Source organism: Sitodiplosis mosellana, unplaced genomic scaffold (genome assembly GCF_009176505.1).
Source record: "Sitodiplosis mosellana isolate CC-2019 unplaced genomic scaffold, AAFC_SMos_1.0 Smas_scaffold_6165, whole genome shotgun sequence".
Classification (NCBI taxonomy): Eukaryota; Metazoa; Arthropoda; class Insecta; order Diptera; family Cecidomyiidae; genus Sitodiplosis; species Sitodiplosis mosellana.
In genome coordinates, this window is record NW_022601406.1 from 1,207,360 (window position 1) to 1,219,813 (window position 12,454).

The window sequence follows — 12,454 nt, forward strand, 5'->3', positions numbered from 1 at the left end:
AAAAATCGTAAAATATTACGTAATGTTCAAGTGAATGCAATTGAATTTATACGAAAATTGCCAAACAATCGTTCAAGTGATAAATTTATTAGTTAAATTCTTGCCTGTGCAAATATCAAAGCAATGTGTGTTGCACAACGGTATTAGGCGATTGGTACTTGAAACTGTAGCTTAAGTATGATAGTTGGATATTTAACGATTGTAAAATACCAAAACAGTGTTTAAAATGGAATATGTATAAATGGGTGTTAAGTGCCCATGTGAACGTTTGACTGAGTTCTGTAAAGTACTCGTACGGCGAATGAGCGAAACAACTGAATGGGAGAGAACACGAAATGAATCAGAGCGAAAAGCAAATAGGCGAACGGCGAAATGTGTGTGTGTGTGTGTGTGTGAGAAAGCGAGTATTGAAGCGATCGAACGAAAAAAGGAGCAAGAGAATGAGGCAGACTTCGTATATGGAAATGACAAATACATGTGAGAGTGAGTTTTGCACGGGCGCATAGTATTTCTAATGCTTTGCAACACACCAACACATGCGCACCGCAACAACGTAAACACGCACAGACCCAGAGACACCGAAGAGCATTATGCGTGTGTGAGAGAGAGAGAGAGAGAGTCAGACCGAGCGAGAGAGAGTGTGTGAGAGCAGCGCATGAGAATTGACGAAATTCAGTGGGCAAACGGTGAAACACAAAGAAAACGAGCCAACAGCGGCGACATCGTTCACTAAAGTACATGCTTGCGAGCCATTTTTCAAGCAAGTAGTAATTTTTCAGCACCTAAACACACATTCACATCAGTTGCGTCGTCAATATCGAAAACCATATTGGTGGCTCTCTTGCTTGTTCAGTTTTCTTTTCAATTTATTCAGTTCATCTTAAATACATCGATTTAAGTCAAAAAGATAATTAAAAGAAAAAGAAACAACACATCATCCTTTTGTAATTCAACACACACAAAAAAAAAACCAAATAAAAAAATCAAAGAAAATTCCAAAACCGAAAAATTTTCTCAAAACAAAATCAACATATTCTTTGTGAAAGGTCCCCACCATTATTTCGGAACGAAATAAGAAAAAATAAAAACCAACAATTGTTTTTCATCAAGAGAACCGAACGAAGAAAAAAAAACCACACACACACACATACTTTTTGCTGGTTCATGAAACGACAGGCAATAGGAAACGAACAGAAAAAATAAGTTTTTTTTTCTTGCAATTTTCCATTTGAATTGCAAATCGAACATAAATTGAAAGGAAACTTTGACGAAAAGCAAGACAGAGATACAAATACACGAACAAGACAAACGGAACGAAACGGGAAAAAAGAGCACCCAGAAGGCGATCACATCGAACGAGCAAAGTAAAGCGAATCGAAGAAAAAAAAAACACTTTTTTTTTTTAACGCGAGTGTGATTCAAACAGTGAAACAAAATCGAACGAGTGTTAGAGACACCATCCAAAATCAATGATGTTTCCCAATGGCTATGGACACCCATTGTAAGTAAAATCTCTCTCTCATAACTCTATATCTACATTACTCTAAATCGACTATTTATTTTTCGGTTTTATATTTAAAAAAAAAATTCAATTTGTTGAGCTACCGATTCATTTTTTTTTCTTCCTCGATTCATTCGTTCGGCCTGTTAGTTTATTGAGGCAGAGAAATTTTATAGTTGAAACGAAAAAAAATTTTGTTGTTTCGATTGAAAATGCATCAAATAAAAATGGTGAATTTGATTGCGGTTCGGCCGAAAAAAATAAATGTGCAAATGTTTTGTAGCCGATGTCAAAACGTGTGCTCAGCAAAAATTCCAATTTTTTTCCGTTCATGTTCTGTTGGTCAATCACAGTGATAAACGAGAACTTAGTTACGTCGTGACGAAGGAAAAAAAATATTCCGCCATGACCGAATTTTTTTTCTTCTTTGTTGTTTGTTCAATAGAAGGGGAGGGGAATATTACCATTTGAGAGATATGCAACATTTTTTAATTTTGATTCTTTTTTCCTTTGCTGATGCTCATCATCATGATGACGTTTTTTTTTATTCATTTCATCTTTCTTTTTTCTACCGTAATATTTTCTCTAATTCTTTCGCTGCCATTTTGATGCGAACGTTTTGAGAATAAAATACCTCTATGTATATATATATATGTGTGTAGGAAAGAAAAAAATTTGCACATTTATTGCGGTTGCATGAATGCATTGAATCTGTTTGAAAACCAAGCACAGCAAATGGGAGAGAGTGCGAGATTTTGTGTGTATGTTTTATTTGTATGTGTGTGTGTGTGTGTGCTAAAAGCTGAACTATCATGTTTCTGTTCCGACTGAGTCGAGCCAAGAGTATGTGTACAGTTAGTCGACAGCGACGACGATGTCGACGACGTTTGTTTGAGCGCGACACATGCAATAGATATCAAATGTGGAGAGAGAAAGAGAGCGAAAGTGCGAGCGCGAGTGGTAGAGCGAGAAAAGACTAAAGAGAAATTGAGGGAACCGTGTGTTGCGAGAGACAGAGAAAACGGTGAAGGTGTTCGAGTGTCAACATGTACAATATCATTCTAAATTGATGAACACTAGCTATTTGTAGATTGAATCGACAATTCTATGCCCGAAAAAATACAGCAAAACAAATTAAATTGAGACAAATTTCATTATCAACATGAAATTTGAAACAGAAAACTTGCAAAATGAATCCATCGAATAAAGAAAGTCGATAAAATACACAGTTGTCTCAATCTCTTTCTCTCTCTCTCTCTCTCTCTCTCTCTCTCTCTCTCTCTCTCTCGGGATGAAACGAGTTGAACTTAACAGTGCGGCAACTGTTTATTTGCTATCTCTCTATTGAAACAACCGTTTGTCGTACACTTCGATTTATTGTCAAACTTACCTAAATATTTATTTAAACCATGCCAAATAACAACCAGTAGCTGGTCTGGACTAAAAAGAGACGCCATTGCTATGACTATTCGTTATATTATTATGATGATTCGTTAAGGCGAACAAGAAATTTTTTTTTATTGTAAACTCAGTTATATACATGCGTAATATACACTGTCTTCGATTATACACTAACAAATACATAAAAATCGGTTTTCAATTTCATGTTCTGAAATATATGTTTACGACAAGAGAATATAACGAAAAACCAACGATTTTTTTTCGCTGATTTCAGCTTTCGGCCCCAGCGCAGTGAAGGTCAAGAACAATTTGGCGGACCTCGTGTCTACCATCAAAACCATCAGTATCAGTATCCCGATTTCGGTCAAACGAATCGCTATGATCATCCACGTCCAGTGAGAGAATATCGTCCAGGTGCGCCACGCACAAATGGTGTCAACAATTCCGCCACTTACATCAATTCCAATAAATCGCAATACCATGCAAACAACGGCACAGCCGGACCACGATACAACAACTATGCATCCAAATTTGAAACGGTAAGTGGATTCGGAACGGTTTCACAGCGGCGTTAATTTCCAATAAGAACTATGAAACAAAGATTGTTATTGAATTTGTCATTTTTGTTTCTTTGTTTTTTTAAATTCAGGCCAATATGTCGAAAGAGGAACGTGCTCGATTGCAAAGCGAAAAAGCCAAAAATCCGGGCAAGGCATTGCGCATTCCCATTTGGGATAAATTGGAGCCATTCGAAAAGAATTTCTATGTGGTGCATGCTAACAATGCAACCCGTTCACAAGACGATGTTGATGCATTCCGCTCAACACTCCAGATCACTGTGTCGGGCAATGGATGTCCAGCACCAATTCAATCGTTCGAAGAGACCAATTTCCCCGAATCGGTCATGAAGGAAATGCAACGACAAGCATTCACACAACCCACGGCGATCCAATCGCAGGGATGGCCAATCGCATTGAGCGGCCGTGATATGGTTGGCATTGCACAAACGGGCAGTGGTAAAACACTTGCATACATGTTGCCTGCTATTGTGCACATTCAACACCAGAAACGCCTTCAGCGCGGTGATGGTCCAGTTGTTTTGGTGCTTGCACCAACACGTGAATTGGCACAACAAATCCAATCGGTTACGAGTGAATTTGGGCAATCAACCAGCCCATTGGTGCGTAATACATGCATTTTCGGTGGTTCACCAAAGGGACCACAGGCCCGTGATTTGGATCGTGGTGTTGAGGTTGTCATTGCCACACCCGGACGATTGATTGACTTCCTTGAACGTGGAATCACAAATCTTGCTCGTTGTACATACCTTGTACTCGATGAAGCTGATCGCATGCTTGACATGGGCTTTGAGCCACAAATCCGCAAAATCATCGAACAGATTCGCCCCGATCGCCAAGTGTTGATGTGGTCGGCTACATGGCCAAAAGAGGTAAAACCAACAAATCATTTTGATTGAATCACAGTTTTTTCTTTCATTTGATTTTTCTGTTTGCTCCAACTAACTCTATGTGTGTTTTTTTTCCTCTACTTTTCACAGGTTCAAGCACTTGCCGAAGACTTCCTTGGCGATTACATCATGATTCGCGTTGGATCATTGAGCTTGGCTGCAAACCATAATATCCGTCAAATCATTCAAATTTGTCAAGAAGAAGAGAAAGAACAGCGCATCATTAAGCTATTGAAAGACATTGCAGCTGATCGTAACAATAAAATTATTGTATTCGTCGAAACGAAAAAGAAGGTCGAAGACGTTTTGAAATTGATTCGTCGCGAAAATTTTGCAGCCCTCTCAATCCATGGTGATAAATCACAAATGGAACGTGATTCTGTTCTAAATGATTTCCGTTGCGGAAAATCATCGATTTTGATCGCAACTGACGTAGCAGCTAGAGGTTTAGATGTTGAAGACGTTAAATATGTCATCAATTATGATTATCCAAATTCATCGGAGGATTATATTCATCGTATTGGACGAACTGGTCGGTGTCAACAGTCGGGCACCGCCTATACATTCTTCACCAACTCGAATGCACGGCAAGCCCGTGAATTGGTTGGCGTTTTGGAAGAGGCCGGCCAAAATCCAGAGACCGCACTTCTCGAATTGGCTCGCATGAACGGTGGCGGCAAAAATGGATCTCGATCACGCTATAACATTCGTCCACAAAATGGTTATGGAATGAATAAACAGGTAAGAAAGAGAGAGATAAGACATTTGCTTTTTCATTTTTTATTCCTTTTCTTTGAAAAAAAAAATAAACATTTTCTTCACATTTTTTCTTGTCATGACATTCCTTCAGGATATTTCTTTTAGGTTTTATCGTTCAATTTATGTTTCAATTCATTCTGGATTTTCGAAAATTAAAAATCATTTTTCGTTTAATTTTTTTCTTCGACCTTCATTTGATTTATCTAACGCATTTCTGGATAATTCCTCGTTGCAACGAAATGCATTTGAATTTCACAACAATGCGCAAACTAATTTCACTAATAATTTAAAATTTGAATTTTGTCAGCCACTGATGAATGGAATGTACAATGGCATTCACAAAAATCACATGAACCCACGACCCAACTCATGGCAACAGCCCATGCAACACCAACAGCAAGTAAGGATTACAAAAGTTTTGTCTATTTTAACATTCAATCCCTTGAAAGAGGCCCCTTCCTCTCAAAAAACTCAGACAGCTTCGCAAAAAAAAATTAAAAACAACCAAAGTTCGTCTGTAATTTCTACCCATTTCATTTATTTTAATATTTTCAATGCTCTTCCCATACGCATTTAGCCACATCAGCGATTGGATCGTAACCAAACGATTCCAAATGGTGTGTGCAAACCGTATGAAAATAATTATACAAAGACATATGAAGGCAGTACATGGCGTGGATCACAACCAGAAGGAAGCGGCAATGTTGAGCGTTATGGCCAGAAGCAGCCGACTCCACGTTTCCAAGGCACCAATCCACAGTACAATGGACACCAAACGGAGGTCGTACAAAATGGTGCCGATGGCAAACCATTGCGGCAACCACGACCAAACAACTACCAGAATCGTCAGAACGGTACATATGTGCCACGGACTAACAACAATCCAGCGGCCGCTGGTGCTCATCAGGCTCCGTACGGCATGAATCCAAATGTGAACGGATACCAAGGAAACCGCGGCAAACCAGAGGTAAGTGAATTTCAATGGAAAACAACTTCTTCTCTTAGCAAAAACTGAATTGATTTAACGCAAATTGTCACGTTCAAAATCTTTGTTTCTCGAATAATAACCTAAAATGTGTTTGTTTTGAAATTGTTACAGGGTTTCTATCAAAACCGTAATCCAAACAATCGCTACCAAGGTGGTCCAGCTGGTGCTATGCAAACTGGCAATTATCATCATCGCAATCCATACACACAGCAGCCAAATGCAAATGGCGTGAACCCGAACACCGGTATTATTGTTGACGGTGGCGCAGCACCGCACATCAACGGTGATGCATCACCAAATTCAATCAATGTCGATCCATACAATGGAAACGCCGATGATTTGCAATCACAACAACAACCGGTATGTAACGCAGTTTCCATAACAAAATAACGGCATTTTGGTAGTTGAAGTCAGCGGATTTATGGTATTTCTTTGTCTTTTTTTGTTTCAGCAGCAAGCTGCTGCTCAGCAACCAGCTCCAGCTCAAGCGTACAGCTCAACTGGATACCCAGCTGCACCATCTCCAAACGCCCTTTACTCTGGCCAATACATGGTTGATGCTGGCGTTCAAAACATTATCGGTATGTACAAATTTCATTCTTCAATGCCGAAATCAAAACAAAGGGGGAATTCAGGAATTTAGAAAACCAAACGAGTCAAAATCAATTCGCGACAATGACTATTATCTGGCTTTAAAATCTCGATTTGGACACATGGTTTTAGTAACGAAAAAAAAAAATACAACAAAATTAGTTTAGAATGCGCTTGCAATCAATTCGGAAAATAAATAGATTTATTTCGTACGCTGGTCGTCGTACAAGTTTCTTGCAAATTGCAAATGAATTATCAAAATTTCACATTTAAGACCGAAAATTGTTTTTAAGGACGAATGTGTGAATGAGACATTTTGCGACAACAAAAGTGTTTTTGTTAAGCGAAACCAAAAGAAAAATTGATAGTGCAAATACGAGTTTGGTGAATTGCGAACAAAAAAAAACGTGTACGCCTCGCGCCTCATAGACACAACTAGACACAGAAAGTCATAATGTAAGGGTCTCTTTTGACAAGAGTCTTTCATTTTCTGTCTGTTCACAGGGAGTCGTTTCTTCCCAAATGCACGTGGAATGGCACACGGCCCATTGCAACAACCACCGACACAATCGCAACAGACAAATTCGTGCGGTTTTCAGAGCATAACACAGCACACGCCGTCACCAATGCCATCGCTAAATGGTAACGTGCCCACTCACTCACTCACTCTCTCACAATTTAGTTTAATATTAATTTAAAGAGCAAAAACAAAAACAAAGCTCACCCGGTGTTCAAGTGATCGTTTTCAATTGGCTTTTTATGATGGAATCAAACAGAAAAAAATAATAATTAATGTTGCGCGCGTACGATGAAAATGCACGCGCCATATCACTTTGTTTTGAGATCCAAACACACATACACACATAAAAAATTCTTAGTTCATAATTGGTTTTTATTCCCTTTCGTTTTTGTGAAATCAGTTGTAATGGCTTTGTCGCGCGCTTTCCAAACCTAACACACATACACACACACACACACAAACACACACAAATATAGACAAAATTAATGGCTAGAAATTCAATTCCAAAAGCCAATTTGCTTTTTTAATTAAATGCTTGCGAATGTGAATTCGTATTTAGGGTTTCGAGGATATTGCGCGCAGATTCATGGGGGAATGTATTTTATTTGTTTTGTCTCTTTTGCTATCACTCTCTCTCTCTCTATCTATCTCATGTATTCATTTCCTTACCAAAACAGAAAAAAGAACGAATAACCCAAATCATCTGGTGAACATTTAAAATTCACTGAATGTCATTACCCATTTTTTTTTGTGGCTTTTCAAAATATTTCTTTTTTCTTTTGTCGTTGTTCGTTTTTTCCTCTCGTGTTTTCATCGTAAATTCTTTGGTTAATAATTCTAACATTGTATTTCAGCTGCTCCATACGGTCAATATGCGCCATCAGCCTACTATCAATACACACCACCAACCGCTGCGGTTCAACAATAAATCGTTTGACAACGATTTCACAATTAAAATCTTACCAATTTTTTCTCCACCTGTAATTGAAAATCAAACAATTAACCAGCTGGCTTTACCAACACCCCAAAATCGAAAGAAAAAACAACCGAAACGCAAAAATTCAATATCTCCAGAAACAGCAGCCACAGCAACACGAAAAAAACCAAACACACGGGCAAATGATCGAAACCGAGAGCAGAGCCATTCATTACACTCTGTCTCCATTGTTCGAGCAGACATCAATGTCGTCCATAAATTATTGAAAACTCTCTGCAAAGAAAACAACCACAAACACACAACACAAAAAAACCGACATAATTTTTTTTGTTTTGGGGTAAGTAAAGTTTCGACCGCTTTCGGTCACACTTTCAACTTACGCATTATTCGTAATTTAATTAATTAATTTCTTTCTTTGAAAACACAACAAAAAAAAACAACCCTAATTTTAAGTGTAAAAGTTCTTTATCAAACTTGTATTTTGGAAGAAGAAAAAAAAACAAATTTAGAAGAAGATGAAGAGAAACGAAACAAAAAAAGAAATTCTGAGAATTTCGCGAAAACGAAATATGTGATGGCGAACGATTTGGTTGTAGTTAAACATATAAACACACGGATCAATGTAACGAATTTTTGCTCTCGCTTTCAAGAGGATTTTTAATCAATTTTTTTTTCTGTTCGTTTTGAATTAGACAACATTGTAAATCAAGAGCAAAGAAACAAACAAAACATATTTTGTGGAAACGAAATTGAAAAAAAAAAAACCATAAGGAAGAAGAAAAAATATCGAAACATATTTAGAAAAGCAACCGGCAATGCAAGCATTTACCGAAGAAATTTCTTTTAAGAAACCCAAAATTTATTTTCCATTTGAAATGAAAGAAAAATACGAAAATTTCAAAACATTGTTGTTTCTCTCTTTATCGATTATTTCTCGCACATTTCAATGAAATGGACACAAACTATTTAACCAAAAAAGAAATATTTATATGAAAAGAAAGTGTTTTTTTAGAACAAAAATAATCGAGAAATGGTTACAAATCCACGCAAAACAAAAGTATTGTACTAGTTAATTGTCAAACAAAACACATTTTATGTAACAATGCCGAAAGAAACACATTTAGTAACCTTAATCAATTTACACAGAATGCCAGTTGTTGGTAATTTGTGTGCATTTCATTTCATATTGAAATTGTTTTATTTTCGCTCTCCAATTATTCTGATTGAAAATGTGTATACCAAAAGAAGAAGAAAACAAAATGTGATTTCGATAAATATTGCTTGCCGTATGTTTCTCACTCTCGCCAATACTCAGAATCTTCTCTTCTTTATTATTTAGAATGAAATAAAAACACAAATCTCTCTCAAACACATACACTCACTCACTTTTGAGTTGAAATGTCCGAAAAAAGGGAAAAAAAGAGAAATTCATTTAACAAACCACAACAAATTATTAAATCTATTAATACAAATGGTATGAAAAGAAAGAAAAAAAAATTTTTTTTTAGCTTGTAAGAAAAATCCAACATCAAACAGCACATAATGTTATATTTCAACAAACAAAAATAAAGTTTCATGTAAAATATTGTGAATGAATTCGGTCAACAGCAGACGTATGTTGATTGCCGTTGATTAGGGTTTACAAACGTTTCGACAAATACCGCAAACGGTGTTATAAAAACGTTATTTTTCTGTAGTGTTTTTTTTGACAGTCCAAAATACCGCAGAAATAACGATAAAAAACGAAAAAAACGTTTTTTGGGCGGTATATAACGGCTCTGTAAAAAAACGTTTTTAAGAAACACTGAAAAAAATAACGCGTTTTTAAACCCTACCGTTGATGTACTAAATCAGCTGCAGAAATATACACGTTTCATCATCACATAAACCACATGTCAATGCAACACGTTCGAGAAAAAAAAACGATGTGAATGAGCAATAGAGAAAAGAAACGAACGCGATGTAGATGAGTATTGCCAAGAAAGAAAAACATGAAAATTATGAGATGATTTTCTTTTTTTTTTAGTCCGTTGTTTGATACCGAAAATGTATACGTGCATTTTCGCTGAACCGTGATTTGACATGTGATTTATTCGCAATTATTTTAGAATAATCTAATATCGGATTCGAAATATATGTGTTTTTTCTCGTGTGGTTCAATCAAAAGGGAATCATTTGCGTTATGGTTAGCATAATATGGCTGGCCATTTTCACCGAAAACTCTCGACTGTCCAACGGGGGCGACGATCAATGATATGTTTTGGTGCTAATTCAATCGAGTCGAGATTGAATCAATCGTAATTATTAAGAGACTTTTTTTTTGCCAAATTATTACAAAAGAAACGGCAAAATGAAGAAAAAGAGAAAGAAAATTCAAAATATTGAATTTTTTTCTGTATTCTTATTGCGAATGAGAAAAGAAAGAACGAAATTTCAAAAGTAAATGGCACCTCACCTCCAAATGACGGTCGATTTCGGGCCGGAAATGACATTTTGAACCACACGGTATCGAATCACAAAACAACAATTGAAGAAAACACAAACACACACACACACTGTATGGTAACCTTTAGAATAGACATTAAACAAAATGATGCATATTGAATAATTCTCTATCATATTATAACGATTAACTACGATTTAAAGGAATTTTCATTATTTACTATACACATTGCCACATCCGACAACAACAAAAAAACTTACAACACAGTGAATATCGATCCAGTATGACACTGATGATCACAAAGCAAAGTGCACTCACACACTCAGAATGAATAGAACAAAAAATACGAAATAGGACAACAAGAAACTAACAAACTGTTAGTCTACCACACACATACAAAAATCGTAACAAAAATCAGATGCAGTTAAATGTGAAAGCGATCATACTATAAGCTTTCAAATGTGAGCTCGGCAATAGCAATGAAAGAGTTAAGAAATTAGATCGTTTCCAAGAATGAAAGACTATTTAATAGAAAAGAAAGGGAAAAAATACACACAACATATTATCCAATTCCAATGTTCCTTTGTTTCTGTGCTCTCACAACAACAACAAAAACCAACCATTTTCATTATAATTGATTGGAGAAACTGAAATGAAATGAGCAATTCTCATTCGAATCTATGAAAAGATGAATAAAATCGATGATTTATCGAGCAAGCAAATAATTAAAATCAACAAACTCTAGTTTTTAATGACAAATTTAACGAGATTTAAAGAAGAAATACCAAAAAAAAAATGAAAGCCACAAACGTGAACTATTTTCAGACATATGCAAAAGAAGTAGAATGAATGAAACCAAAAAAAGAGGAAACAAAAAATCGTGCTTACAAAACACACACACACACACAGACACAAATATATTATATTTTAATGAGGATATATCATTGAATCAAAGTCAGTTAGGACTCGTACAAATTACACATAATTTTTCTTCTCTATTTTTCTTTTCTCTCTGTTTTATTTAATGAACAAAAAACAAATTCATCTTTCTCCGAAATGGAAAGGAAATCGAAGTAAAACACATTTGATCTAGAGTTTTAGTGATGTAATATAGGACTTGGCCGAAATGCAGCCATCGCATTGCCAATGCAAAAACTCCAGGAAAAACTCACTCTCACACACCCTTGAAGTAATGGCATGAGATATTCCATTCAATTCCACAGTTTCACATGATTTTTTCTTCTTTGAATGAAAACCACCGCAATTAAACGAGAGAACTTTTTCAACGACTACACATTTTTTTTCTCGTTTCGATTAGAATGATCTCTCCAGCACGACGACGATGGAAAAAATCGTTGAATTTCAAATAATAATTGCAGAATTATTTAAAACAAGCAAATTGGTAGGTTTAATAGGCGAATAAATTTTTTTTTGTTGCAAAAGTTATTTAAAAAAAAGAGGGAAATTTTACAATAGCATTTCGATGAGAATACAAAACAATCGGTTCAACAAACGGCATCGATATCGAGAGATAGAGAAAGAGTTCATCTATATAAAGTTTATTAAATTTCACAACAAATCGGATTTTATAAGTAGCTTTATATTGATTATATAATTGTTATACCAAATCAAAAGGATGAAGGAAATCAATGGAAACAAAACAAAAAAATCTTATGTGTTCTCAATGTGTTGACAAACTGCAACGCAGACAAACAAAAAATAACCAAACTAAATATGGTGTTCAACGACAATTTGCATAGAAGCATTCGCGTTTAATTCTCATACACAAACACACACACACACGAAATGAATAATATTTGTTTTCTATTTCTTCTAGGAAATTAAT

The 12,454-nt window shown here is 35.9% G+C and overlaps 1 protein-coding gene across 8 annotated transcripts; it reads left to right on the forward strand.

Annotated features, from left to right (window-relative positions):
* Positions 1–347: 347 nt before the first annotated feature.
* Positions 348–9,147, forward strand: LOC129574671 (uncharacterized). 8 transcript variants are annotated; one of them, XM_055456976.1, is made up of 10 exons: positions 376–1,501; positions 3,177–3,441; positions 3,552–4,352; positions 4,461–5,111; positions 5,437–5,529; positions 5,782–6,096; positions 6,229–6,477; positions 6,572–6,698; positions 7,213–7,350; positions 8,083–9,147. In XM_055456976.1, the coding sequence occupies exons 1-10, from the start codon at positions 1,470–1,472 to the stop codon at positions 8,154–8,156; spliced, it is 2,745 nt and encodes a 914-aa protein (XP_055312951.1). In that variant the 5' UTR covers positions 376–1,469; the 3' UTR covers positions 8,157–9,147. The 8 variants fall into 8 exon arrangements, with proteins under 8 accessions (XP_055312952.1, XP_055312955.1, XP_055312951.1 ...); XM_055456974.1 differs by having other exon boundaries at positions 610–1,501; positions 6,569–6,698; XM_055456973.1 differs by having other exon boundaries at positions 614–1,501; positions 5,707–6,096.
* The last annotated feature ends 3,307 nt before the right edge of the window (positions 9,148–12,454 follow it).

Coding starts and splice junctions, on each gene's coding strand:
- LOC129574671 (XM_055456972.1), top strand. CDS start 1,470: ATGATGTTTCCCAATGGCTATGGACACCCATT. Junction 4,353..4,460: donor CGGCTACATGGCCAAAAGAG/GTAAAACCAACA, acceptor TACTTTTCACAG/GTTCAAGCACTTGCCGAAGA. Junction 5,530..5,706: donor CCATGCAACACCAACAGCAA/GTAAGGATTACA, acceptor ATACGCATTTAG/CCACATCAGCGATTGGATCG.